General features: G+C 48.7%; 1 protein-coding gene across 2 annotated transcripts; it reads left to right on the forward strand.

Annotated features, from left to right (window-relative positions):
* The first annotated feature begins 14,074 nt into the window (after positions 1 to 14,074).
* Msl1 (MSL complex subunit 1) lies at positions 14,075 to 26,510 on the forward strand. 2 transcript variants are annotated; one of them, XM_021213738.2, is made up of 9 exons: positions 14,075 to 15,190; positions 17,696 to 17,919; positions 18,672 to 19,054; positions 20,943 to 20,990; positions 21,450 to 21,514; positions 22,692 to 22,759; positions 23,113 to 23,237; positions 23,654 to 23,726; positions 23,974 to 26,510. In XM_021213738.2, the coding sequence occupies exons 1-9, from the start codon at positions 14,417 to 14,419 to the stop codon at positions 24,062 to 24,064; spliced, it is 1,851 nt and encodes a 616-aa protein (XP_021069397.1). In that variant the 5' UTR covers positions 14,075 to 14,416; the 3' UTR covers positions 24,065 to 26,510. The 2 variants fall into 2 exon arrangements, with proteins under 2 accessions (XP_021069397.1, XP_021069398.1); XM_021213739.2 differs by lacking the exon at positions 20,943 to 20,990.
* Positions 26,511 to 26,581: the final 71 nt, after the last annotated feature.

Below are 26,581 nucleotides of genomic sequence, written 5' to 3' on the forward strand. Positions count from 1 at the left end.
GCCCTGGCTGTCCTGGAACTCACTTGGTAGACCAGGCTGGTCTCGAACTCAGAAATCCGCCTGCCTCTGCCTCCCGAGTGCTGGGATTAAAGGCCTGTGCCACCACGCCCGGCAGGTGTATATGCTTGAGGAGGCAGAGTGCCTCTGTGCCTTTCTTATCTCCATGCTAAGCTGCACCTCAAACCGTCTCTGGATCAAGCATCTCCTATTCTTTTGGCCTCTGTAGATCCCAGAGCTGTGCAGCTGCTTAGGGATCCCAGAGGCTCATGACAGTCCTTGTGAGAAGGATGGACTTCGGAGAAACTGGGGCCTGGGCAAGCATGGGGGGGCCATGTGTAGCTTCTGGGAGACTTACATAAACACTGGCTGGGATGAAGAGGGAAAGGAGGGTGCAGTGGCTGCGGGAGGGGGGAGAGCGGGGGGGGGGGCGGTGAAAGAAATAAGCAACCTCTGCCCTGCCAGCTCAGCTTGTGTGGAAGGAATAAGGCTCACGTTCCTGGTCCTCCTCCCTTGGTTGCAGCTGTTGGTTGGAAGGTCTGCAGTATGATGGGGGAGGGAGTAGGGGAAGGAGGGAGAGGATGCTACTTCACAAATTTAGGATCCTTCCCACTCTTCTAAATGGGGGGGGGAGGGGCAGGATTTGCTGAGATTTTTCAGTGCGGCAGGAAGAAGCTTTGGCTCATTAGAATGCACAGTTTGCACCCTGAGGGGGGGCGGGAATCTGTGCTGGTTGCAAAAAATGCAGACGTGTGTCGGGGGCCCAGTGGAGAGATTTGAAAAAATAAAATAAAATAATAATAAAAAAAAGATAAAAAAGCACCAGCTCTGCAATGCAGAAGCTGCAAAGTTTTTGGTGTGTGCGGAAATGTGGGTCGCTCTCATTTCATTTGCTTGTTCCTGCTAACCTACTGTCCGCCTGACTCCAGCAGTCTTACACTGCAGCGCAGAAACAGGGTCACCAGTGGGCAGGGGGCAGGAGCTGTGGGCTGAAAGTAGGGGCTCTGGGGTTACAGGGCCTGTGAGCTGTGGGCGGGGAAGGGGACGTTTCAGTGAGGGATGAAAGCTAAACTTGTCTTTCTAACCCCGTCGCTTGTTCTCCAGGAGCCGGGTGTGACAGACAGCCTTTCTAGGTCTCCAGCTCCTCCTCACCACGGACTAGCAAAGGGACTTCCCCTTCCAATCCATTGGCCCCACAGACCCCCGCTGCAAACACATTCTTAGTTTCCTGTCCCCGGCTCGTAAATCGCTGGTTTCTCCTTGTTCTAATCTTGGAGTGGGCACTATCTGCACGAACGTGTGACATCGTCCTTCCTAGAAAGAGGGGACAGGGAAGGCTGGTTAGAGGAGCCCAGGCTCCAGGAAAAGCAGGTCTCATCTTTAAGGTGGCTGGGGTGAGAGATTCTGTGCTCCTGACCTGGAGAGGCCCTTTGTTATCCGGGGGATTTGGGCTCTGGGTGGGTGTAAATGTTTAAAGGGCTGTCTGCCTGGGTGGTGAGCGTGCTGGAGAAACCCCCGGCTTACTTGCTGTTGACTGCACTACCGGTGGCTCAGGAGAGAGACCAAAAGGACATGAGCAGAAAACAGGGCAGCAGATGACAAGGCGGCCCAGTGGCCTTTCACTTCTTCCCCCTTCCTTCCCTCCTGTTCCTCCGGCCACCGGAGGACAGGGCCGAGTGTGTTTGTGCTGTCTCGCAGCTCACGCGGGCTGCCCGGGTCACATGGCCCGGGCATGTGCAGCCTGCTCCATTTCTACCACAACAACTCGCTCATAAACAGCCCGGCTGCTGCGGCGGTGGCGGCGGAGACATGTGCAAGCGAGGGGGTGGGGCACGTGGCCCTGCCCGAGCCAAGGGAAGGACTGGATTGCTCCGCTCTGCCTCCACCCCTGCCGGCACTGGGCTGCCTAGCCACAGGAAATTCCTAGTGCTCCCTCGCCGTTGCAAAACATGTTTGGGGGGAAGTGACTTTCAATAAGGATGGAGTTAATGGACTAAATAAAAAAGAGCACAGATAATCAGTCGGAGATTGACCTGCTTGCCGTTGTCTTGTGTGGTGAAGGGTCTGCGCAATCGTTAGGTGCTCAGGATCCGGCCCTGCTTCTTTCCTCCTGTATAAAATTGATACCAACCAGGTCTTTGGGGGTGAACATTGAGGTGAGGGGCTGGGATTCACTGAGGAGATGATTCTCATATCAGTAATAGAGATTGTCAGCATTACCTGAGACCCCGTGAGAAGTGCAAATTCTTAGGCTCACCTGAGCCTCCCTGACTCAAACTGGGGACAGCTCTGGAATCTAGTTTAGGATGCTCACCGGAGGGATTGATGGGAGAGAGTGGAAGGGAATCACAGCTTAAGGTTCGAATTCTGTCCAGGAGATAACAGCCTTGATCTGGGGATATTTTTTTTTTTACCTTTCTCCAATGTGGGGCAACCTTTCAGAGTTCAGCCAGAAAGCATAGTCAGGTTTAGTTCGACTCTGTGCGAAACCTATTTATCAAAGTGCCTCCAGGATGCCAGGATTCTGCTGATGAAGGCAAGTGGCCACCAGTGGTGGGCTACTACTGTAACTGCCTTCTTGGGAGGTGAATGTACTCTGCGGGGGTGGGGGGGGAGAATGAAGCAAAGAGAAGACTAGATCCTTCCACAGTTTTTCCTCTCCCTGCCCCCCACACCTTTGTTTCTGGTTAAAACAGGATTAAAACAACTGATTTGGGAACTGAAGATGCCCCTCAGCATAGCTTTGTCTAAAGCTGTGTGGGTTCAAATCCCAACACGGTCAGATGAGGTGGCAGACACTATAGGACCTACCTTAGTAGTACACATCTTTAGTCTCTGCACTCAGCAGGGAGGGCTGGTGGATCTCTGAATTTGAGGCCAGCCGACTTCACACAGTGGGACCCTGTCTCAAAAACAAACGAATCAACAACAACAACAACAACAAAAACCAACAACGAATGAACACCGCCCCCTCAAAGGGAAAAAAAAAAACATGACTGTGACTAATAAATATTTTTTGAGACTAGAAGTAGAAGTAGAAATTGGTCCCATATTTATTTTTTATTATCTTGTTTTATGTCTATGGGTGTCTTGCCTGTATGTCTATCTATGTACTGTGGGGATGGCTGGTGTCTATGGAGGCCAGAGAAATCATTGGATCTCATAGAAGTGGAGTTACAGATGGGTGTGGGAATTAGAGATGAGTGGGAATTGAACCCTGGTCCTCAGGAAGAGCAGCAAGTACTCATAACTGCTGAGCCATCTCTCTCTAGCCCTTGCCGCCACAACCACTGCAACTGCTGCTGCTGCCGCTTCCTCCTCCTCTTCTTCCCCTCCTCCTCCTCCTTCTTCATCTTCATTATCCTCTTTTTGGCCTGGGGACTGGTAGCTAGTTATAGCCACAGGCCCTTGATTCCTCTGAGTGAAACTGGAAGAAGAATGAGTTTACATTTACCCAAACTCACATTACTTAGATTTCCAGGGTCAGAGTAGGAAGAAGGCAAGGAAAAGGAATAAGAAGGCTGGAAGTTCCCCGGGGAAAATGAGTTTAACAGATAACGGGCAGGAAAGAGTTTTCAATAGGACAGGGTGTGGGCAGCAGTAGTCAACTCCAATTTCCCACCAAGACCCCAAACATGGGACCAGAGGAAGGAGAGGGTCTCTAAGATCAATCCCAGAGGCTGAGGATTGAAAGCTGCGCCTGCCAAGTGACTAGAGGACGGCCACCACAACCGGAGTCGCCTTACATAGGCAAGAAAAGCAAGAAGAGAGGAGCCAAGGATGGGAGCGTGCCCAAGTCTCCTCTGGCTCTCCCTGCAGCATGGCTAGCTCGCAGGCTCCGGCTCCTGTTACAGTCGGCTCTGACCATTTGCTCCTGCTTTCTCCCTGCATGCTCTTCGTCTTTAGTTACTTTTATGGGGAGAGGCGGGTGAGACAGGGATTCTCTGTGCAGCTTTGTGACCAGGCTGGCCTCGACCTCAGAGATCCACCTGCTTCTGCCTCCCAAATTCTGGGATTAAAGGCATACACTACCACCACCACCCCCATCACCATCCAGCCCTGCTTTATTTTCTGAGCGATGTATCTTCTGAATCTCACAGAGCTCTTCCTTTTGCTTCTCTGTAAGACTTCCTCTAGGTTTGAAAGGCTCTCAGCCCAAGAAGCAGACAGCCCTGCAGGCTCAGCTGCAGTGACCTACATTGGCTCTCCCCTAGGCCCAGGGTGTGGGGGCTGAAGTTTCCAGAGAGGAACTTGGGAATCTGGCACAGGTCTATAGATGATGACGTCAGGCAGACTGGCTGCAAAAGTGGCACTGGGGATCTGTGAGGCAGGGGGCGCCACCAGACGGCATTATCAGAAGATTCTTCTCCCACAAATGCAAAAGCACTTTGAGTGACTAGCCCCTTCAGTAGGACAGAGAGGTCCTTGTCAGGCTTGCATACTCTCCATGATATCTGAGCGTGGTTTTTGCGGCCGCCTCGTTCTTGCTAAACGCGTCCCGCAAAGATTTCCTTGGTCTTGATCTGGATGTGTGAGTTCAGATTGCAGCTGATTTATTTCAGGGAAATGAAGGCTGAATCAAGGTCAGGTACTCAGAAACCGGCTTACTCCTGTGTTTAACTATATCGGGACTTTAGACCCAAGGTTCTGAGAAGCAACTTGAGAGGATGAATTGCCATTAATAACTGCTGGCGTGAGACCCTGACAACTGAATCATCCCGCCTTCCAGCAACGCGTTCCTGGGGCAGGGAAGGCAGGTCCCGAAATAGGTGCCTCGCCTCTCGCTGTGAGCCACAGTGCGCCCGCCCCCAGATTGTAGATGTTTTTACTCAGGCTAGGAAATCCTATTGAGGTGGGGGAAGGAAATTAGATTGTGGTCACAAAGAGAGACTTCAGAGCCTTTTACTTAGCGGCGAGAGGGGTGGGGGGAAGGCAGGCTCTGCAAGACTGGGTGGCTCTGTGTCCAAAGGGCTTCCCCTTGCCAAGCTCCACCCCAAAGCCCAGGAAGTCCAGAGTTTGGCACCTAGCCGAGGCAGAGCATTCCTCAACCTTCTGACCAGCTGTGGGATGGTTCCCACAGGAGGATGGGGGAGGGGAAGGGAACGAGTCAAGGAAGAAGCGGCCATAGTGTATGTGTGTGGGGGGGGAGGGGAGGTAGAGAGTGAGTCTCCAGTGCCACGAGTCCCTTTTAGTGGAGAGGAGATGGGATGCCTTCCAGAAGCTAAGGGTCTGCAGCCTCAGGAGCAGAGGGCCCTTGTGTCAATTCTCCATTCAGGGTCATCCCTGACGTCCTAAGTTGTCCTCTACCAGCTACTTTAGGTTGCTTGTGTTACTCTAGTTGAGCTTGGGCGCCCCTGAGTGGTTAAAAGCGAGAACTGCAGCTGGGCTGGCGGGGAGGAGCTCACCGGGTCTCCCTTTGCCTAGACGTCTTTGCCCCGCCCTTTTCCTCATCCAAAGCCTGGTCTCTGGAAATAGCACCTGGTAATAGGAGCGTTGACAGATACTGAGTTATAGGAGAGCAAGTGGCCCAGCCAGAGTTTTCAGTCTTCTGACTTGACCGCTTTGGGACTTTCTTTAAAAGTAGGTGCTTCAGGCACCTATTTGTAGCTCTTGGGCTATGACTTCTGTGACCTTAGAACCACAAATAGCCCCACAGTCATCCCACGTTTGTTTGTTTATTAGGGGCAGGGTGGGGGAGAAAGAGAGAGAGCCAATGGTACCTGTGGAGGCCAGAAGGCGGCGTTGGCGTTGGATCTCGTGGAACTGGACCAACAGATAGTCCTTAGCCACTATGTGGGTGCTGGGACTCTTCCTTTGGAAAAGCAACCAATGCTCTTGCATCCTCTCTGCCCCCAAGCGTCCTACTTGAACTTCTCCAGGGCTGGGATTGGAGTAGGCTTGTCCCACTACGCCAGCCCACCAAATTCACCCTTCTTTCTCCACACTGTGTAACTGTGTAACCCTTCCTTTCTGTGAACACCACCCACAATCCACCGCTTTGTCCCATTCTATAGCTCCAATTCCTCAGCCAACTCTCTTACTTCTGGTAGAGAAAAGGAAAGATTTTTTTTTTCCTGTTGTATTTTGCCCAAATAAACTTCGAGTCATGGTGTTGAGAGGAGAGAGACTTCACATCAGGTTCAGTGAGTACAAGAATCCCATCACAGGGGCTGGAGAGATGGCTCAGAGGTTAAGACCACTGGCTGCTCTTCCAGAAGTCCTGAGTTCAATTCCCAGCAACCACATGGGGGATCATAGCCATCTATAATGAGATCTGGTACCCACTTCTGGCCTGGAGGCATATATGCAGGCAGAATACTGTATACATTTTAGTATACTTATTTGTATTAATAAGTCTAAAAGAAAAAACTCCCATCCCATTTTTTTGTTGTTGTTTTTTGTTTTGTTTTTCGAGACAGGGTTTCTCTGTGTAGCCCTGGCTGTCCTGAAACGCACTCTGTAGACCAGGCTGGCCTCGAACTCAGAAATCCACCTGCCTCTGCCTCCTGAGTGCTGGAATTAAAGGCATGCACCACCACGCCCGGCTTATTTTTAATTTATTAACTTATTTTTTTGAGACAGGTTCTCTCGGTATAGTCCTGGCTGTCCTGGCACTCCATATGCAGACCAGGCGGTCGTCAAACTCAGAGATCTGCATGCCTCTCCCGTGCTGAGAGTAAAAGCATAGTCTACCATGCTGGGCCCTGGGCTAACCTTTGCTGCTTAGCCCTCTTCACCAACACCATCTTCTGGTGGCTCTCTCTATTCAGAGTGCATCTAATACTGTTTTAGAAACCTGTTAGCTTGACCAGTCCGACTGTGTTCACACAGAGAGAACTACTTATAGCGTTGGTGAGGAAGGCCGGTTAGGCACGGTCCACCCAATGCCAAGAGTTGCTGTGCCCGTGACCCAACACCATTAAGTCTAAGGAAAGTAGAGCTGGAGTATCCAGAAAAGGAAAACTAGCTAACTCCACACTGGGTTTGTCTCTTACCGACTGAATCTAGGGCCTCTGGCTGCCTATTCCCTACCGTTCAGCTGTCACCAGTGAGTTACACTCTCAGCCCTTTTAGTATTTTTAAATAGTGTGGTGGCTACACAACCCAGACAGCTCTGTATGTTGCCTCCCTCTTCTGCCTCTAGAGCCCCGGGACTACATAGCGTTACTATACCTGACTTCTCTTCCGTGTAATCCTTAAAGTTGTTTATTTTTGGTTTTGTTGTTTTGGCTGGCCTGGAACTTGCTATGTAAACCAGGCTGGAATCAAACTCACAAGATTCCCCTGCCTTTGCACTCTGACTGCTCCGAAACCCCGGCCCCAATCCTTAAGGTCATTCACCACAGAACTGTGCGGGTATACAAAGTCATTTTAAGCTGAAGCGGCCCCATAACGCATGGTGTCATAAGCGTTCAAGAACTCCCTCTAGCCCAGCTTGCTGTCTCAACGTCACCCTCAAGAGGGCACTTTTGTTCAGTGGCTAACGGATGCTAGCTAAGTGGGAGCCGGAGGAAGGAAACACAACAATTGACCACGTGTTAGGGGTGGCTCTCGCAGGGGTTGCTGGGACAGGGAAGGGAGGTCCACGTGGAGTGGGAGGGACACACTGAAAGTTTTGGCGGGGCGGTCTGAAAGTGGGGGGGGGGGGATAGAAATAATTTTAAAACACAACTCAACACACACACACACATTTGAGTTGTGATCTTATTGTAAAGGGAACTGAAAAAAGCAGGTGGGTGTACCCCTCGATGGTGAGGGGCAGGAGACAGGAACTCGGGCAGGCGTGAGCCCCGCAGACCTTCGGCGGAAACTTCGAGTTCCTGTACTGGTTGGTGTCCCAGCCTCCAAGGTGGCGAGCGCTGCCGTGGTCTCCCTTCGGTGACGCGTGGGACGGGGCTAATGTCATCCACGGAACTCCAGTTTTTATTTACCTTCCCGAGCGCCTCGGAAAGCCGCCCAGGAGAATCCTCTCCTTGAAGAGGCGCCAAGACAAACGTTCGCTTTTTTTTTTTTTTTTTTTTTTTTTTTTTGCTACCAAGTTCTGCCCCTAGTTAGCAGCCTCGCTGTCAAAAAATGGAAGAGACCGGGAAGATGAGCTACTCCAGTTTTCCTTATTTGGGGGCTGTGGTGGAGGCGGGTGTGGTGACTGGGAAAACCAAGACGCGAACAGGTAAAGTAGTTCGCCAAATGCTTTTTCACGTCACAGGGATGCCCTTCCAAAAAAAAAAAAAAAAAAAAAAAAAAAAAGGAGGAAATAGGAACGGAATCCAGCAATTCCAAAAACCTGCGCCAGACCGTGAAAGACTGGTATTAACCCTTTCCAAACTTGCAAAGTGCTTAGCATCCCACTACTGATCAAATAGGGATTTGACTTAGGGATATTAAGCACTGCTTCTTTTAGGTTCCCTCACAAGGGACTCCACTTAGTTTTTTGTTGTTTTGGGACAGGGTCTGAAATTGAATAGCCAGGCTAGGCTAGAACTCATTATGTACATCAGGCTTTCTGGCCTCAGCCTCCTTCAGGGCTGAGATTAGGGGCGTTAACTCACCCCACCCCTCCTGGCCTTTACACTTTGAAACCTATTTCCTTATATATTTTAGTCCAGGAGTCACTACAGCTTAAAACTTGATGGCTTAGAAGCAGAAATTCTTTTTTTTTTTTTCTTTAAAGAATTTTTAAAAGATTTTTATTTATTTATTATATGTAAGTACACTGTAGCTGTCTTCAGACACTCCAGAAGAGGGAGTCAGATCTTGTTATGGATGGTTGTGAGCCACCATGTGGTTGCTGGGATTTGAACTCAGGACCTTTTGGAAGAGCAGTCTGGTGCTCTTACCTGCTGAGCCATCTCACCAGCCCAGAAGCAGAAATTCTAATGAAAGGAATTCTTTGCCTGGCCAGGAGGCTCACACCTTTCAGAGGCCAAGGAAGGTCACAAAGAATTTGAGGTCAATCTGGGCCATAGAATGATAGCCTGTCTCATAAATTTCCAAAAATCAAAACCCAAAAAAGATCTCTTCTGTTTCTGGTGGTTTCTATCTTGGAGCTGAACTGAGATAGCCAATCCAGAGATTCCAGTCTTGGCTTTGAGAGGGGAAAAGTATGTTTACTTAATTTGTTGCAGTGAAATTGTAGACTTTGGATTTTTTGAGCTGAAAGGTCTCCAGAATTAAGATTACCAGCTTTTTATTCTGCTGACAATGTCATTTAAAAAGTACTATATCAATTAGTTCACTGGTCTCCTTCATTTGTTTAGGGCCATGGATTAAAAGTTCACTGTCAGGGTCAGTGTGCGCTCACTACACAGTTCAAAGTCAGCCTGGGCAGTTTAGTAAGGCTATCTCAAAGGAGTAAAAATCAGCAGGGCACAGGGCTCAGGAGTGGGGCATTTGCCTGGCAGTCCTGAAGTCCTGGATTCAGTGTCTAGTACCACCAGAAAAAGTACGTTTTAAACAAACACAAAGCAGTTTATTGCCCTTAGGAACAGCTCTCACCTTGCCCGTGTGGCTTGGGGACTAGACAGTACTTCCATTCATATTTTGTCCTAGACGGACTCCAGCTCAGTCTATGTGCCCTTAGATCAGGAGTGGGCGGCCAGGAGGGGAAGTCTAACTCAGCATTTTTTTGTCTTTTTCTAAAGATGTTTATTTTATGTATATGAATATGTATATGTGCTCTCTTCAGACACATCAGAAGAGGGCATCAGATCCCATTACAGATGGTTGTGAGCCACCATGTGGTTGCTAGGAATTCATCTCAGGACCTCTGGAAGAGCAGTCTTAACCACTGAGCCATCTCTCCAGCCTTTTTTTTTTTTTTTTTTTTTTTTTTTAAATAAACATACTTATTATGTACCCTAACTAAATGCCTCTGATTCCCCCTCATTTTAGGACTTTAGGTCAGGCCTGGTGATCCGGTACTTTTTGGTATGTCTCACAAACCAAGAATTGTTTCCAGGACTATGGAGATGGAGGCAGGCAGATCCACCATGAGTTCCAAGCAATCTAATTGGTTCCAGGACAGCTAGGGCTACATAGTGAGACACTGTCACAAACCATCCAAAAACTTGTAATAGTTGCAATGTTTTATTTTATGTGTATGGGTATTCTGCCTGCATGCACATATATGTGTACCTTGTGCATGCCCGGTACCATGGACCCCCAGGAAATGTAGTTACAGATGGTTATGAGCACCATGTGGGTACTGGGAATTGAACCCAGGTCCTCTGAAGGAGAAGCCGGTGCTCTTAACTGCTGAGTTATCTCCTCTGATAGTTGCAGATTTTAAGATAAGGTTATAAACTGTTAGGAACTGGGCTGGGGATGTGCCTCAGTTGGTAGAGTGCTTGCCTGGCAATGGTGAAGCCCTGGGTAAGACCTCCAGCACTGACTGTATTTGGCCTGTGGTGAATGCATACAATGGTAAATGTCTATAATCCAGCACTCTTAGAGATAGATGCAGGAAGAAGTTCAAGGTCCTACAGCTACACAGTAATTAGAGGCTACCTGGAAGAGATAAATATACATGACAGACCTCATTTTAAAACTCCAAACAAAATTATTAGGAATACAAATTTCATATAATAAAGTTATATTGGAAAATGACCATGTACACATCATTCAGTGGGGCTGCTTTTGCACTGCAGTGGTGGTACTGAAGTTGAAGGGGGCGGGGAAGGCCTTCTAGTCATTCAAGCCTAACATAGTCACTGTCTGGCCCTTTAAGAGTGGGTAGGAGGAAGGCTTAGCTTAGCATGATAGTGCTTGTAATTCCAGCACTCAGGAGGTGGTAGCCAGACTAGGAGTTCAAAGCCAGCTTGTGTACTCAAGACCCTGACTAAAGAAAGAATAAATAGAAAACAAAGCCCCAGGGGAGGAGGGAGCACTCAAAACCACAGCAGAGCTTGGGAATCTTTAGCCTAGGGTGGGACCTGGAAATCAGCACATCCAAGTGATGCTAATGATCCCGGTTTGGGTTATGTGCCTGGTGGGCGGCAGGGGCTTATCACAGCATTTTGTGGCAGTGGAGTTGCTTCCCTCCTTCCACCTGTACCCATGTCCTGGGAATTTACCTCAGGTGGCCAGGCTTGCAGGGCAAGCACCTGTGCCTGCTGAACCAGCTCACCAGCCCCGTGACAGCTTCTGGCTGTTTCGTGCTCGGGCCTTGGCTTCTCTTTCCATACAGATTTACATTTATTTCACTCAAGTTTGGCCTGTGTACCCTCCCGATGAGAGTGGAGGTCAGGAGACAGGCAGGTTATCTCCCTCTATCGTTTGTGTCCATAGGGATTGAACTCTGGTCCTTGAGCATCTCTGCAGTTTCCCTCAGCCTCTGAGCGGGCTCAGCAGTCCTTCTTTATGTGATACTGAGGATTGAATCTTAAGATTTTGTGGATGCCAGGTACGCAGACGCACTAACCACTGAACCATGGCAGAGTCCTGTCATTCAGTAACCTGGCAAGTCTTGAACTCCTCAGAATAGTTTTACTGCAGTCTCCCAAAATAGCTGACTTTGCTAGCTTTTCAGACACAGGCCTAGGCCTCTGCTCACCCTCCTATCTGTAATTTCTCTGTACATCCCCAGAGTACTGTCACTCTACATGAACTGACTCGTGGACTCACACCTGAACAGGCTTCACGATGGCACTTTGTAACACGTATGGGTGTCGATACGGACAACCTTCAGTGAGCGACCTATAAGAGTCACATTAGTAGTTGAGGATAATGCAGGACAAAGTATGTATTAGATGATGATTAAATCCTGCGGAGGAAATAAGAGGACAGCAGAGGAGGCGTTTAAAAGATGACATGTAGTAAAAAGGGACAAAGAAGTGTGGAAGTCCTGTGGGTAGGGATCCACATGAGAGAACAGTAAATGCAGAGACCTGAGCAGACAGACACAGGGGGCGAGAACGGCAGGAGAGGGTCCACAGAAAGCAGTGAGAGCTCTCCAGTCTAAGGCAGCGTGATGGGCCAGGTTCCTCAGACCATTACAATGACTGCTTTTAATCCAAGTGATCTTATGATCTTATATTATGACCTTAAATCTATCAGGATGACTATCTATGACCAGGGAAGGGGAGCCTTAGGCAGAGGTTGAAATCAAGAGACAAATTACAAGCATTTCATAATTAAAACAATACACAGGAAAGCAGAGATGGCAGCTTTCATCAAGGTGGAGTTGTGGGAAAGATGTAAAATGTACTACTTTGGATTTTTAAAGTAAGATGGACTGACTTACTGGATACAGGAAGCAGGATTTAGGTGCAGAGTCAAAAGCTTGAGTCTGAAGTGCGTATTAGACATTCAGTTGGACATATTCTAGGGAGCTGGAGATAGGATTTTGGAGTAAGGGTCCAACAAGCCACAAATGTGGGAGGCATCAGGATAGTGAGGTGGTAGTCCTCACACTGAAAAAGACCACATTCTAGAACTTTCTAATCCCGCCCTTGCTTCTACTGCCTTCCCGTGCAGATCTGAGGCCCACCTGATGGGAAGACAACAGGGACTCAGGACTTTCATACCCATGAAGTTTTTCAGTGTTTCATGCTTAGAGCCCACAAAGCAGCAGTTTCTAACTGGATTCACACTGGCCCAGTGTCCTCATCTCTATACAACTTATCATTTATTTATTTAGAGCCAAGCTCTGCTTGCTCGCATTGAGACATTTATTTATTTAGACAAGGTAGATGTAGCCCCGTCTTGGAACTTGCTATGTGAACCAAGATGGCCTCGAACTCACAAATTCTCCTGTCTTTGCCTCACAAGGGCTGGGGTTAAAGGTGTACATCACTATACCTATCTCTTATAAAAATTTTTAGAAGTGCACTTCAGACAGATAAGCAACCAATTAGCTTACACCTATGCACATATTCTTCCATAAGGAACTATGAGGATTTAAGTGGCTAAAGTTGCTTGGAAAATTAAGGCACACAGACACTGAACCTGGAGAATTGGGAAGTGCTCAAATAGAAGGCCCTAAAGAACGCTTAGTCCTAATACTGGCATACATCTCTCCATAGATTTCCTGAACCTTCTTCCAGATGATGCTAGGAGTAGCTAGCTTAAGAAGGCTGGAGACATGGCTGCTTGGGAAACAACTGTCGATAGTTGGCAGTACTTCACCCCAAGGTTGTGGTTACAACTCCCTGGGCAGCAGACATCATGGATTTTGCTGCTTCTGGGAACCAGAGGTTCCTCCATTTCTGTGCTGGATCCCTTAGAGACAAAAGAACTTCATTTGTTTCCCCAACCCATGTGGGACCGCCAGGGAGCCTAGAGGGTGGAAGCTTTGACTTCTACTCCGTGAAACAGCCGCGGGCTCCACGGGAGCCTGGGTCGGGGCCGGTCCCGAAGGCGCGCGGGGCTCCGCTGTGGGCCAGGCGCGTTGCCAGGTTGCCGGGGAAGGGCTACCGGACGAAGGCCGGCTCAGCAGAGCGGTCGGCAGGCGACCGCGAGGGGCGGGAGCATCTACCTCCTTCCTTCCTCCCCCAACCCCATTCTCTCGTACTTGGTTTTGCCGGAGATCCTCCGCAGTCCCCAACCACCGGCGGCCACCCTCGTCCTTCTTCCCTCCCCAGCCCGCCCGTGCCTCGGCAGCCCACCTTCGCCCGCTCCTGCGTCCTCGCCCTCGTCCCCGACCTCCCCTCGTGGGCCCCCGCGCCTCGGTCCCCTCCTCCTCGTGGCGGCGGCGGCGGCCCCTTTCACAATAGCGCTACCCGCCTCCCTCCTCTCCGCTCCCGGTGCGCTCCCGCCCGCCCGTCCGCCCGCTGCCCGCTCGGCGCATGCGCGCTCCGGTCGGCGGCGGCTGCGGCGGCTCCGTTTTTTTTTAAAGGGAAACGCGGAGGAGCCGGGGGTGACTGTGGGGGAGGGGGACCCGGCGGCGCGGAGACCCCCCGGGGGAGGCGGCAGACCCCCCCTCCCGGAGTAGGAGGGCTCTGGGCGGACCCGTCCCTCCCACCCCCTCCCGAGGAGGAGCAAGGAGGGGGGGAATGGAGGCTCGGGGCGGCTGAGGCGAGCTCCGGGGCGGGGGGCCGGGGCGGGGAAGGGGGGGTGCGGGGTGGGGAGACGAGGCGGGCCCGGCCGGGCCAGGGGGGGCCGAAGCGAGCTCCGGGGATGAGCTCGGGGGCGGCTGGGTGCGAGCTCCTGCCTCTGCGGCGAAGGCGACGGTGGCGGCAGCAGAGGCGGCGGCGAGGCCACCATGGGTCGGCGGCGGGCCTCGGCCGCGGCCTCCACTTCTCCGCTCGCCGGCGGGATGGCGCCCGGGCCTCGGAGAAGCCGCGCTAGCGGAGGCCTGCGGCCGCTCTGCTGAGCCGAGCCCGCCAAACCCCCCTCCCCCTCCTCCGTCCTCGACCCCCCGCACCTCGCCCCTTCCCCACCCCCTCCTCCGTCTCGGTCCCCCGCGCCGCTCCGGACCACTATGACCATGAGATCCGCAGTGTTCAAGGCGGCCGCGGCCCCTGCCGGCGGCAACCCCGAGCAGCGACTGGACTACGAGCGGGCTGCGGCGCTGGGCGGGCCCGAGGACGAGTCCGGGGCGGCCGAAGCCCATTTCCTCCCCCGGCATCGTAAGCTCAAGGAGCCGGGGCCCCCGCTGGCCTCTTCCCAGGGCGGGAGCCCCTCGCCCTCTCCAGCCGGCTGCGGCGGCGGCGGCAAGGGCCGGGGCTTGTTACTCCCGGCCGGGGCGGCCCCCGGGCAGCAGGAAGAGAGCTGGGGCGGTTCGGTGCCCTTGCCCTGTCCGCCCCCAGCTACTAAACAAGCCGGCATCGGCGGGGAGCCAGTCGCAGCCGGCGCTGGCTGCAGCCCCCGGCCCAAGTATCAGGCGGTGCTGCCCATTCAGACGGGCTCTCTCGTGGCGGCGGCCAAAGAGCCTACGCCCTGGGCTGGGGACAAGGGTGGGGCGGCTCCCCCAGCTGCCACCGCCTCGGACCCGGCGGGACCCCCACCACTACCTCTGCCCGGGCCACCACCCCTCGCGCCCACCGCCACTGCCGGGACCCTGGCGGCCAGTGAGGGCAGATGGAAGAGTATAAGGAAGAGCCCTCTCGGGGGTGGCGGCGGCTCCGGAGCCTCCAGTCAGGCCGCCTGCCTCAAACAGATCCTTCTGCTGCAATTGGACCTCATCGAACAGCAGCAGCAGCAGTTGCAGGCCAAGGAGAAGGAGATCGAGGAGCTGAAGTCCGAGAGAGATACGGTACGGGAGGGGTTAATCTGCATTAGGGATGGGGAGCGAGTTCTGCGCATGCTCGGGGGAAGGGGGCTGTAGGAGGCAGAGGTCCCCGCTCGGTTAGGGTTAGAGGAAGTTGGCCACCAGCTAAAGAGTGCCTTAAATGTTGGGTCATTAGGAACCTGACATCACTGACACGTTGGGTCGCAAGGAAGGGTTAAAGGGCAACCTGTGTGTGTGTGTGGGGGGGGGGTAAATGGGAGGCTTCGGTTGCCAAAGGGTTAATTTAAAACGACAGTCCCACACTTGTGGGAAAGACGTTTAGAGTGGGAAAAGACCTGATTTAGGAGGGGTTAACAATGATAGGGTGGGGTACAGATGTGGCTATATGGCAGGGGTTGTATTCAAGCGCCTTTGCAGTAGCAGTGCATTGGAGAGGAGGTTATAACAGCTGTTGCTGTAACCACCGCGGCAGCATCTTTAGACAGGAGGGTTGTCATAGGTCTTTTGGTCGGTAGAGGGTAAAGATGGTGGACGTGGAATCCTGTTTTAGCTTTCCTAAATGAGAATCACTTCCTTTGATTTCAGGGAGTTTCTAGTAGAAAATCCGAGTTATAAAACACGACCCGCTGACCAGGTCTCTTGACTAAGCTGGCAGATTTTGAGACATAAGCTCATTCGATGTATTCTGTAAATCCTTCCACCTCCCAAACCTGTTTTCGAATCTTGAGGTATTAGAGAAGTTGTTGATTATTTCTTTGTACTTCTGGGGAGCGTGTCTCAATCGGCTTGCACCGCTGCAGGAGCAGCAGCCTTGGGCACACATGTTAAGCATACTCCCTCACACCTCAGGGCCGCTGGGGTGGTGGGTCTACAGTGCTAACATACCTTTTAGCTGCCTAAAAATAAACATGGCTGGCTTCTACAGTGCACTCAGGCTCTGCTCCCTCCCTCTCTCACTCCCCTTTCCTGGCTCCTCTCACTCTGGGGCTGCGCACCACAGGCTGAGCATGGGAGCAGAAGAGCTGTTCATTTTGTTTGCTTCCTAAATGAGTCGCTATCAGGCGTCTGTTTGATTGGAGACTGCATTCTGCAAGGTGGAACGGGAGCTGGGGCAGGTCTTGTTGCAGTACCTCAGTGTTGCTTTGTGGAAGTTACTCAACATGGAGTGGCACAGCTCAGCACTGTAGTGCAGTCTAGGGCATGATGGCCTTGCCCTTGTAACACAGCATATCCTTCCTTTCATGAGAAGGGGGTGGGGAGAGAAAGATCAGTAAAGGAGAAGAAATGAAGACTATGTCACCCACAGAACATGGTTAAGTAATGCTAAGGCTGTGAATGAGAGCACAGATGCCATGAGTGGCTGACGGGGACACTACCGCTGCTGGAGGGTTGTGCTGAGTTCCTGAGGTGATGCCTTCTTTGGCCTCCTTCATAGGCTTTTCAAGGTAGGAAGAAGTGGGGTGAGTTAAGGCTAGCGCATCCGTCTGAGCTTGGCATTCACTGCTTCTGTCATGTACTACAGTCTTAACACTGCTTAGGCCCGCTCTTATTCCAGTCATTGTTTGGCCTCTGCTGAAGTCTATGCCATGGAAGTAATGAGAGCAGCAATGATACCACTCACCAACCAAGGCAAAACTCTTGTAGTGTGCTGTAAGTAGCACAGTCGTCACCTTTTCGTCAAAACTGAGTTAATACCAAGTTTCTGGTGACAGAAGACTTCCATTTTGTTTGATTTTTGTGGTTCTCTTTAATTAGAATGTAATTTTGATAAATATTTAGATAAAATTTTCCTGTTATCTCCAACGCAAAGCAGAATATATATGTCATGTGTATTGGGATTATATTACTGGCGTCGATTATAATTCTTTCCAGTGTAGTATGTTTTGGAAGTACTCCTTCAAATACGCACACATAACATTTTAATGTGATACTGCTGTCCCTAGGGACACTCTGTGAGCTCTTGATTCTTCTTCATTGTGCTGTTTAAACATTCCACTGTGTCTAGCGTTTAGGAGTGAACATAGAGCAGATAGAATTTGGACAACCGTAGGACACCTTAAAAGAACACAGGGCTGAGAATGTAGCTCAGTGGTGCTGGTGCTTAGAGTGTTTGCCAAGCACAGTCAGGAGGCCCTGATTCCATCCCTAGCACCACACACAACAAGGACAACAGAAACAAGGGTAAATTGAGGGGGTCCTAAAAGACTTGGAGCCAAGTGGCAGAGGCCTTGCCATTAAAAGGTACCTGACCCCGCCCAGTGGGGAGGGTCTTCCTTCAGAAGAAAGAACTTTAGATTGCCCCAGCCTCTTGCCATCCAGACTAACTCCTACAGTTAATTGTCTTTTGCCTTTATTGGGTTTAAGGGAAGCTATTCAGATTCCTGCCTGCCAATTCAGAGTAAAAGTTGAATTGGTAGGGACCATAGTGACATACAGAAGGACATACAGAAGATCGCTGATTCTTAAATGGGGTTAAGTACAGGTGTTTAACTTTGGTGTATAAGTCTGTATCTTGTCACCTCCTTCTAGCTCCTTGCTCGGATTGAACGTATGGAAAGGCGGATGCAGCTGGTGAAGAGGGATAATGAGAAGGAAAGGCACAGGCTGCTCCAGGGCTATGAAACTGAAGAAAGAGAGGAAACAGAGTTGTCTGAGAAAATTAAACTGGAGCGCCAGCCGGAGCTTTGCGAGACATCCCAGGCTCTGCCTTCCAAGCCTTTCTCATGTGGCCGGAGTGGAAAGGGACACAAAAGGTGTGCTGGTAACTTTGTTCTGTTAACTGAAAATGACGGGGAGCTGCTAATGGTGGTGGAATACGGGCCTGGGATTCGTGGGCTGGCATTAGAGCAACCATATGCTGAATTGAGAAGTCCGTTGTTCTAGGGGCATGGTGGCTTACCCCTGTAATCACAGCACTTAGGATGCTAAGGCAAGAGGTCTGTTGTGAGTTCAAGGCCAGCCTGGCAGTAGAGAACCTGTTTTTTTACATACAAAAAAACTCCCAAGTTTCTGTGTTGAGAAATTGTCTTGAAACATTTTCTTTTTTAAAGATTTATTTATTATTTATTTATTTTATATATGTGAATCCACTGTAGCTGTCTTCAGACACACCAGAAGAGGGCATTGGATCCCATTATGGATGGTTGTGAGCCACTATGTGGTTGCTGGGAATTGAACTCAGGACCTCTGGAATGGAAGAGCAGTCAGTGCTCTTCACCGCTGAACCATCTCTCCAACCCCTTGAAACATTTTCTTGGTCACAGTACTAAGCACAGACTGCAGAGTGTGTCTGAAGGAGATGGAGTCTGCTGGAGCACAGATGCTAGCTCACTCACCAAAGGCCTGCCCTGTATACTCTAAAGCATGACACTTGCTGCCCATGGCTTCCAAACGAACAGTAGATACTTAGGTACCTGAATACCTCTCTTGCCCTCAAATATATTCAAATCAAATTTTATTTGAAATCAATTAATTTTTATAACATTTTTTTTTTCCTACCTAATAGGAAAACCCCATTTGGAAATACAGAAAGAAAGACTCCTGTTAAAAAGCTGGCTCCTGAATTTTCAAAAGTCAAAACAAAAACTCCTAAGCACTCTCCCATTAAAGAGGAACCCTGTGGTTCCATATCAGAAACTGTTTGTAAACGTGAATTGAGGAGCCAAGAAACCCCAGAAAAGCCCCGGTCTTCAGTGGATACCCCACCAAGACTCTCAACTCCCCAAAAGGGACCCAGCACCCACCCCAAGGAGAAAGCCTTCTCAAGTGAGATGGAAGATTTGCCGTACCTTTCCACCACAGAAATGTATTTGTGTCGTTGGCACCAGCCTCCCCCATCACCATTACCATTACGGGAATGCTCTCCAAAGAAGGAGGAGACTGTAGCAAGTAAGGCATAGAGAACACTTGCTCTTATACCCTAGTGGTGGCGGTCAAGCTAACAAGTGTGAAAGGCCTTTGGCATTTTTTAAAAAAGTGCAATCAATAAAGCAGAGTTCTGTCAAGAATGAGTAAGTTAACAGCCAGAGACAGACACTGTGCAGGCATTGCAAATAGATGGAATTACAGCAAAATGTGCTCAATGTATGTGTCTGCTTACAACACTGGGAGATGTGTTTGCCAGTAAGTTGCTCATCACAAGAGCACCAGACTTGTGGGGTGTAATCTCCGGCAACTTGCATGCCCTCTGAAAGAAGGGTTTTCTGGGCTGTGAAATGCATAGAACTTACACTTTGCCATGCACGACTGTTCCTGCAATTGATATTGTGTGAAACCTGGGAGGGTGGTCTTTGGGTGTTCTCAGGGGCCAATGGTAATTTTTGGTTGGGGAGCCAGCTTGGGGTGGGGAATTTCACCTGGGCCTCCGCTCTCTAACTACGTAAACATTTATCTGTATCTCTCTGTCCCGGTCTGGGGGGCAGGAGGAATCTGCCAAAGACCAACAGTCTTCCTTTACTGCACTTCACAAGGTTCTAAGATGTGGGGAGTTCACTTGGATTGCAGTAGCCCATTGGTTGTTCATATATTTAAATAAAATGGTCTACAAACTATTTTTCAAACAATAAGGACTATCTTGGGATATCTGAGCTGCTTGGGGAGGGTGTGGGGTGAGGGGACTTGGTCTTTATTCTTGTTTATTTCTTAATGGCTTCCACAGAGATGATCCCCATCTTCCATACGAACCAGTAACTATAATGTGTCTTCAAGTGTGTAATATTAGTCTATGACAGTCATTGTGGGTACTCTTGGGTAACGGTGGGGAAAGCTTTCTTAGCTAGATTCTTAGACCTAAGTTTGTACTCCTGTGCCTTTCTTCAGCAGGGATGGGGATGGGAATCCATTTCAGTGAGATGTGAGCATTCTCCAGGCTTCGTCTGGATGTTGTGACAAATCCCAGTGGGGAAGATGGAGAACCGATCTAACCTTTATTAGGCCTCACACTGAGGACCCGAGAGAGAGCAGGGACCTGATCTAGATTTAGATACTTAACGTTGTTTCAGTCAGTTGAACAGGTTCATTTTAATAGTTAATTTTTGCTGCTATAGCAACGCTGTGTAACAATTTAGGAGAAACCATGAAGCAACTTCCCATCCGGAATTAGGAAATGGCTTGGTCTGGAGTTACTCTTTGTGACTGGCTGTTTTTGAAAACCCTGTCTACTCTAGTAGAGCAAGTTCCAAACACGTCTGAGATTGTGGGCATAACACTCTGAGGGGATGTGACTGGGAGATCCCAGTCTCTTGAGAAGCCTGAGTTCTGCATAAGTGTGTGAGTCCTTCCGTTATTGATGCTCCTATCTCAAGAGGAAGTCTCAATGACTTATTCTGAGGAAGCCAAAGTCTTTGTGCATGTTGTTCAGGCTGGACCAGCCAGGTAGTTTGTTTGGAGGGAGGAGGAGACTGTGTAAGAAGACTACATCTGTAAGTGCTAAGAACACTGATCTATTTATTTGAAAAATAGGTCAACTTTTACTCACCTGCCATGTTCTGAGTTTAAGGTTTGATACCCTTGGCCATCAACTGTTGCAGGGAAACCACCCTAAATAATGAAGACAAGAAGTCGTCTCAGTGTAAAAAAAAAAAAAGTGGTGGGCTTATTTTCTTTTCTTTTGTCTGTTGTTCCCTCTTCCCCTTCCCCAGAGAGAAATTCTCAAGAAGGATTCAGAAAGCAAAATGTCTTCCTAGTGAGCGCATCAGAGAGGATCCTTTCCTCCATTTTGGGTGTGGGCTTTTTTTCTTTTTACACTGAGATGATTCTTCTTTCCTACATTATTTAGGGTGTCTGATGCCATCAAGTGTTGCAGGAGAAACTTCAGTCTTGGCTGGTGAGTAGATTAGGAGTTGCTGGCTGGGCCTGGGGTGGGGCTCGGTGGGATGGTGGCTGGTTGGGAGCTGCGTTCTCATGTGTTGGATGTGGAACAGTGAGAGTCCTTGGCGTTTGATAACTCTACTGCAGCATGAAGAGAACCACACATCCCAGTTGTTTCTCAGGAACGTTAGGAGCATCCATTATGTGAACTGTCAGGTGTTGGCTTAGGGTTTTTTGTGACCCTGAGTTTGGCAGACTGCAGTGGCACTTTAGGTTCTTGTATATCATAGTGAGGACACTGACTGACTGACTATGGCCTTGAGTGAGGCCATAATATGGATTCTTATCACATGATAACTGTCTTATCTGGGGAGAAACCTCTTGTCCTTGTGGATAGTTGGACAGTTGTATGACTTTGGATTTAAGGGTGGTTCCACCTCTCCTCTTTCTTCTTCTTTTTCTTTATTTTTTTCAGTTCCTTCTTGGAGGGACCACTCAGTAGAGCCTCTAAGGGACCCAAATCCTTCAGACATTTTGGAGGTGAGTACCCAGAGCTGTTAAGGGGATTGGAAACAATAGAATATGGGGATGTATACAACTAGCCGTTGTTAGCACCTAGAGTCCCAGCTACTCAGGGGCTGAGGCAAGACAGTGACTCAGATTGAATATTTCTAATAGCTGTGGATAGATTAAAAAGCGCTCTCTCTCTCTCTCTCTCTCTCTCTCTCTCTCTCTCTCTCTCTCTCTCTCTCTAAGATTTATTTATTTATTTTATGTGAGTATACTGTAGCTGTACAGATGGTTATGAGCCTTCATGTGGTTGTTAGGAATTGAATTTTAAGGACCTCTGCTCGCTCTGGCCCAAAGATTTATTACTATACATAAGTACACTGTAGCTGACTTCAGATGCACCAGAAGAGGGCACCAGATCTCATTATGGATGGTTGTAAGACATGCGGTTGCTGGGATTCGAACTCAGGACCTTCTGAAGAGCAGTCAATGCTCTTACTCACTGAGTCATCTCACCAGCCCCTAAAAAGAACTCTTAAGGTCGGGCGTGGTGGCACATGCCTTTAATACCAGCACTTGGGAGGCAGAGGCAGGCGGATTTCTGAGTTCAAGGCCTACAGAGTGAGTTCCAGGACAGCCAGGACTGCACAGAGAAACCCTGTCTTGGAAAAAAAAAAAAAAAAAAAAACCAAACCAAAACAAAACAAAAACTCTTAAGACAAGAAAGGAACTTGGGGTTATTGGGTCTATATTTTTCATCTTATGGATGAAAAAGCCTGATCTGGAATAGTTAGGTCATTTTTCAAAATCAGTGTTGTGGGGGAGGTGTTCCAAGCTAAGGGAGATTCCATGCTGCCACTCAGCAACATAATCCTATATTCCAAACTTACTTGATTATTGAAAAAAAATTTGGTATTTTGAACTCAGATTCTTACAAAGTATAGAGAGGGGAAGAATTTATAGTCCTCTCCGAGATGTTTGATATGATTTACCTTGAGAAGTTAGGAAAATTAATTTTGAAGCTTGGGATTTCGGGAAGGATGGGGATAAGGACAGGAGTGTATCTTATTGATTCTTTTACTCAGAGGTTTATGTGATATTTATAGAGCTAGATATTTTTGGAACCTGAGGTGAAAGATTTGGTGTTCCTGAAAACTGTTACTCCAGCATGCTCGTAAGTCGCTTGTCCCTGTTGTTCCTCTTCTAGAACCTGGATGACAGTGTGTTTTCAAAGAGGCATGCGAAACTGGAGCTAGACGAGAAGAGGAGAAAACGGTAAGGTCAAGACCCCCATCCCGGGAGCATCTGAGCCTTAGAACTGTGACTGGGAGAGTCCTGGGGCACTAGTGTCACAGTTAGCCAGGGGAGGTTGTCCTTACAGTCACACATGTCGGCCTTTTAATGGATGCCCTCCCTCAGAACTACTTTCTTTGGAACACCAGCATATAATCTAGAGTGCTACACGCAGAGTTCCTCCTCAGCCTGGTAGTCAGTTCCCTCGGCCCGGCCTAGAGGGGTTAAACAAGGGCCTTCTAGACTCTGGAGAGTGGAAACTGCCTTTGTAGGACAACTTTTAGGTGAATAGTAATGCTTGGTTTGTTTGCTTGTGTTTGTCTGGTTTTTCCCAGATGGGATATTCAGAGGATCAGGGAACAAAGAATTTTACAGCGACTGCAGCTCAGAATGTATAAAAAGAAAGGAATTCAGGAATCTGAGCCTGAGGTTACCTCATTTTTCCCTGAGCCAGATGATGGTAAGTTGTATCTATCTAAAACTGGAGACTTTGGGGCTGACGAAGTATGGCTCAGTGATTAAGGGCACTTCTGTTCTTGGACAGACCCCCCACGTTGGGCAGCTCAGACTGCATGGAACTCCAGTTGCAGGGGACCCAGTGCCCTTTTCTGACCTCAAAGAGCACTGCACTCACATGTACAAACCCAGCACTGCACTCACATGTACAAACCCACACACGGGGACATAGACACAAAACAGGATGAAATGAAGCAAATAAAAAATTTACAATTTCAGACTTTTCAAGGGGGAAAAAAGAGTGCAAGTCTCCANGGCACAGCTGCTTGTGACAAGTGAGCGGGCTGAGCGTGAAGGTGCTGGTGGTTAGAAATTTCTCACCTCTTTGCTAACAAGGTTCCATGTGATTTTCTTCCATAGTTGAAAGTTTGATGATTACCCCCTTCTTGCCTGTTGTAGCATTTGGACGGCCATTACCAAAATTAACTNCACAGTAAGTAGAACAGATTGTTCCTCTCTTTTTTCAGGTAGTTTGTACCTCCTTTTCAGGCTCCATGGAAGCCTAGATAGAATGGAGACGCATGTGACTTAGGGATAGCCATGATTGTCTGATGGCAAGCCAGGAAGTAGGAATGCTCTTTAATCAGAGGTAGATGACGTTGCCATTTGGATGGTGACTGTGTCAGCTGACTGTTGGCTTGGAAGTAGCCTTGTCACTTTGCTGTCTTTCTTTTTGCCAGGAACTTTGAACTACCCTGGTTGGATGAGCGAAGCCGTTGCAGGTTGGAGACCCAGAAGAAACAAACGCCTCACCGGACTTGTAGGAAGTAGCCGTGCTGGCGGCAGCCTGTCTCCAGATAGTTGTAGCATGCTGTTCCAAGAGAATAGCAGAGACCTGTATGTGTGACCTGTGTCCTCATGTATGTTATCATTTACTGTATGTGTGACCTGTGTCCTCATGTATGTTATCATCCACTGGTAATACCTTTCCATACTCCTTTTATATTAGTTTTGTTTTCTTTACTCTGATTTCACAAAACAAACAAAAGAAACCTCTTGCGTTGGGATAATTGTGAATTACGGAGTTATTGAAACTTCTTTTCCCATTTTGGGGAAATGAGCTCTTGAGCTCGTCCTATAGGATGGTAGACTTGGGAGTTTCAGGAGCCACTTCTACTCACTTGCCTACCTAACAGGGGTAAAGGGCTCTTCATTAGCGTGTCTAAGATGGAGCAACCCTTCCTATAGGAGCTGTGCCTGCCCTGACCCTGTGCTTCCCTGGTGCGCCTTCTGAATAGTGTGGGTGTAGTAGGTTTCACCGTGAGCTTTAGGGCCCGAGGAATAGCATGAAGTAATGAAGCAAGACATTCCTCAGAGGAAGAAACTGTAGAGTTTTACCTGAAAGTTCGTTCTCTCTAAACCGTTCTGTGACAGTGGCATGTGGGAGGAGACATGCAGCTGGTTCACTTTCTTAGTTGATGGGTAACTGAAGTTCCTTCCCACCCCCAACAAAGAAAATGTTTAGAAAAGAGATTGGGAGTGTAAGTTTCCAACTAGTTAACAGTGCTAACCTGATAGAGCTCTCATTTGGGGATCGCATGCCAGCGTCTATAGAGATGTCTCTGTCATGTCACTTTTCAAGGATTCCTTAGTGGGGCTTCATCCTATTAGCCAAACTTTTGGTGGTAAGGTAGAGATTTGGGGTGGGGGCGGGGTAGGGTATGGAAGGATTCTCTTCCTCTGTCTGGCAGATGTCTACAGCTTGAAACAAACAGTTGTACCTAATTAACTTTATTCGTTTAGTGAAAATAGATTTATACATGAACCATCTTGTTTCCCATCTCCTGCCCTTGTTTTGTTACCAAAAAGAAAAAAAAAAAAAAAAAGAAAAAAAAGAAAAGAAAAAAAAAAAATCAGGACAGCACTCCCAGGCCACTTTGGTCTCAGTGTAAGATCCCTGTCAACTATCTGGAAGAGAAATGGAGCCGAGCGAGGCCTGTGGGCTTCTGGATAGGAATTGCCTTTCACTAGCCTTCAGGACTATTGTATAAAAACAAGTTGGGGTCTAATCTCTAGAAGGGTAGGGCTCTTATCCTTGAAGAGAACATGGCCCCAAATTATTAGCACTTTTAGAGGAGAAGCCAAGGTATGTAGGGTGTGTGGTTGGCCCGTCTGCTGAGCATGCGAGAATGGCATTGCCACTGTGGGAAGAGAAGTTCTCAGGGGCCTCCCACTGCTAAAGCTTTTTTGAGATGTTATCTTGTTCCCTGGGTTTGACTTTGAAAGGAATTATTCCAGCAGTACATGTAGTGTTCTTGGATGATCTTGCTGCTCTTAATTCTCCTTTGTGTGTGTTTGTGTGTGGCTCTGGGTTTTCTCTTGTAACTCCATCTGCTTAGGAGCATGGTCTCTCTGTGACAGAAGCTGCCTTAAACCACTGCAGCAAGGATGTAGAGAGAAAGGGGACTTCTCCACTAGGGGCTCTCATCTCACACCTTAAGGATGGGGATATAGCTAGAAATATTGGGCCAGATTGTTGTTGCTTTTTATTTTTTTGTAATGAGGCCAACTGTTTAGTGCTCCTACTCTGACCTGTGTTGTTTCTTTATAACATGCTCCTCAAAAATAATAACCTCAATCAGTTGTCTCTTTACTTCGTTTCCTGATCCCTCTCAGTTTCTTCTTGACAACGAGATTTGTCAGATTCCTAATTTGGGTAAGGGTTAACAGATTTAACCATCAGGTTTCTGCCCTACACAGAGGAGTCCTCAGATCCTGTTTTTGCTAGACTGAGAGGAATCCATGAGGTGCTATCTGGCAGGACTGAAGTGGATTCTATTGCTTTGGTTCTCCTTTCCCTGGGGACCTAATATTTCGTTATGTCCTCTCCTAGATGTCCTTTGGTTTGGGGATGCTGAGGTTTGTTGAGGAGGTTGGAGTGAGAGCACAGTGTGTGGAGAGTGTGGGGAATTAATCTTGTTTCCCCTACATGGGATACAACACTGTGAAATTCAGTCTTCAACAGAAAGAGAGGCCCTGCAGTTCTCTGAAAACATAGTTCCTTATTCTTTCTTTAACAAAGTTTAAGCTAGTGTTAATAAATTAAAAGAGAAATTGCTTGTCTCTCCACCTCAGCTTTGTTTTATGCCCGTTTCATATCGTTGTCTGTGCTGTAATTCATACTTTTGATACCATTTCTGATGTGTAAAGTCGGCTGTCTTGTAAATATCTTATAAAGAGTTCAATTGTAAATAAACTATTGTGGCCGTTAATTTTTGAACTTCTGCCTCATTTTATTAGATTTGTTGGGAAACATTATATCTGCTTGTATATATGAAAGATTGAGGA

Source organism: Mus pahari, chromosome 14, assembly GCF_900095145.1.
Source record: "Mus pahari chromosome 14, PAHARI_EIJ_v1.1, whole genome shotgun sequence".
Taxonomy (NCBI): Eukaryota; Metazoa; Chordata; class Mammalia; order Rodentia; family Muridae; genus Mus; species Mus pahari.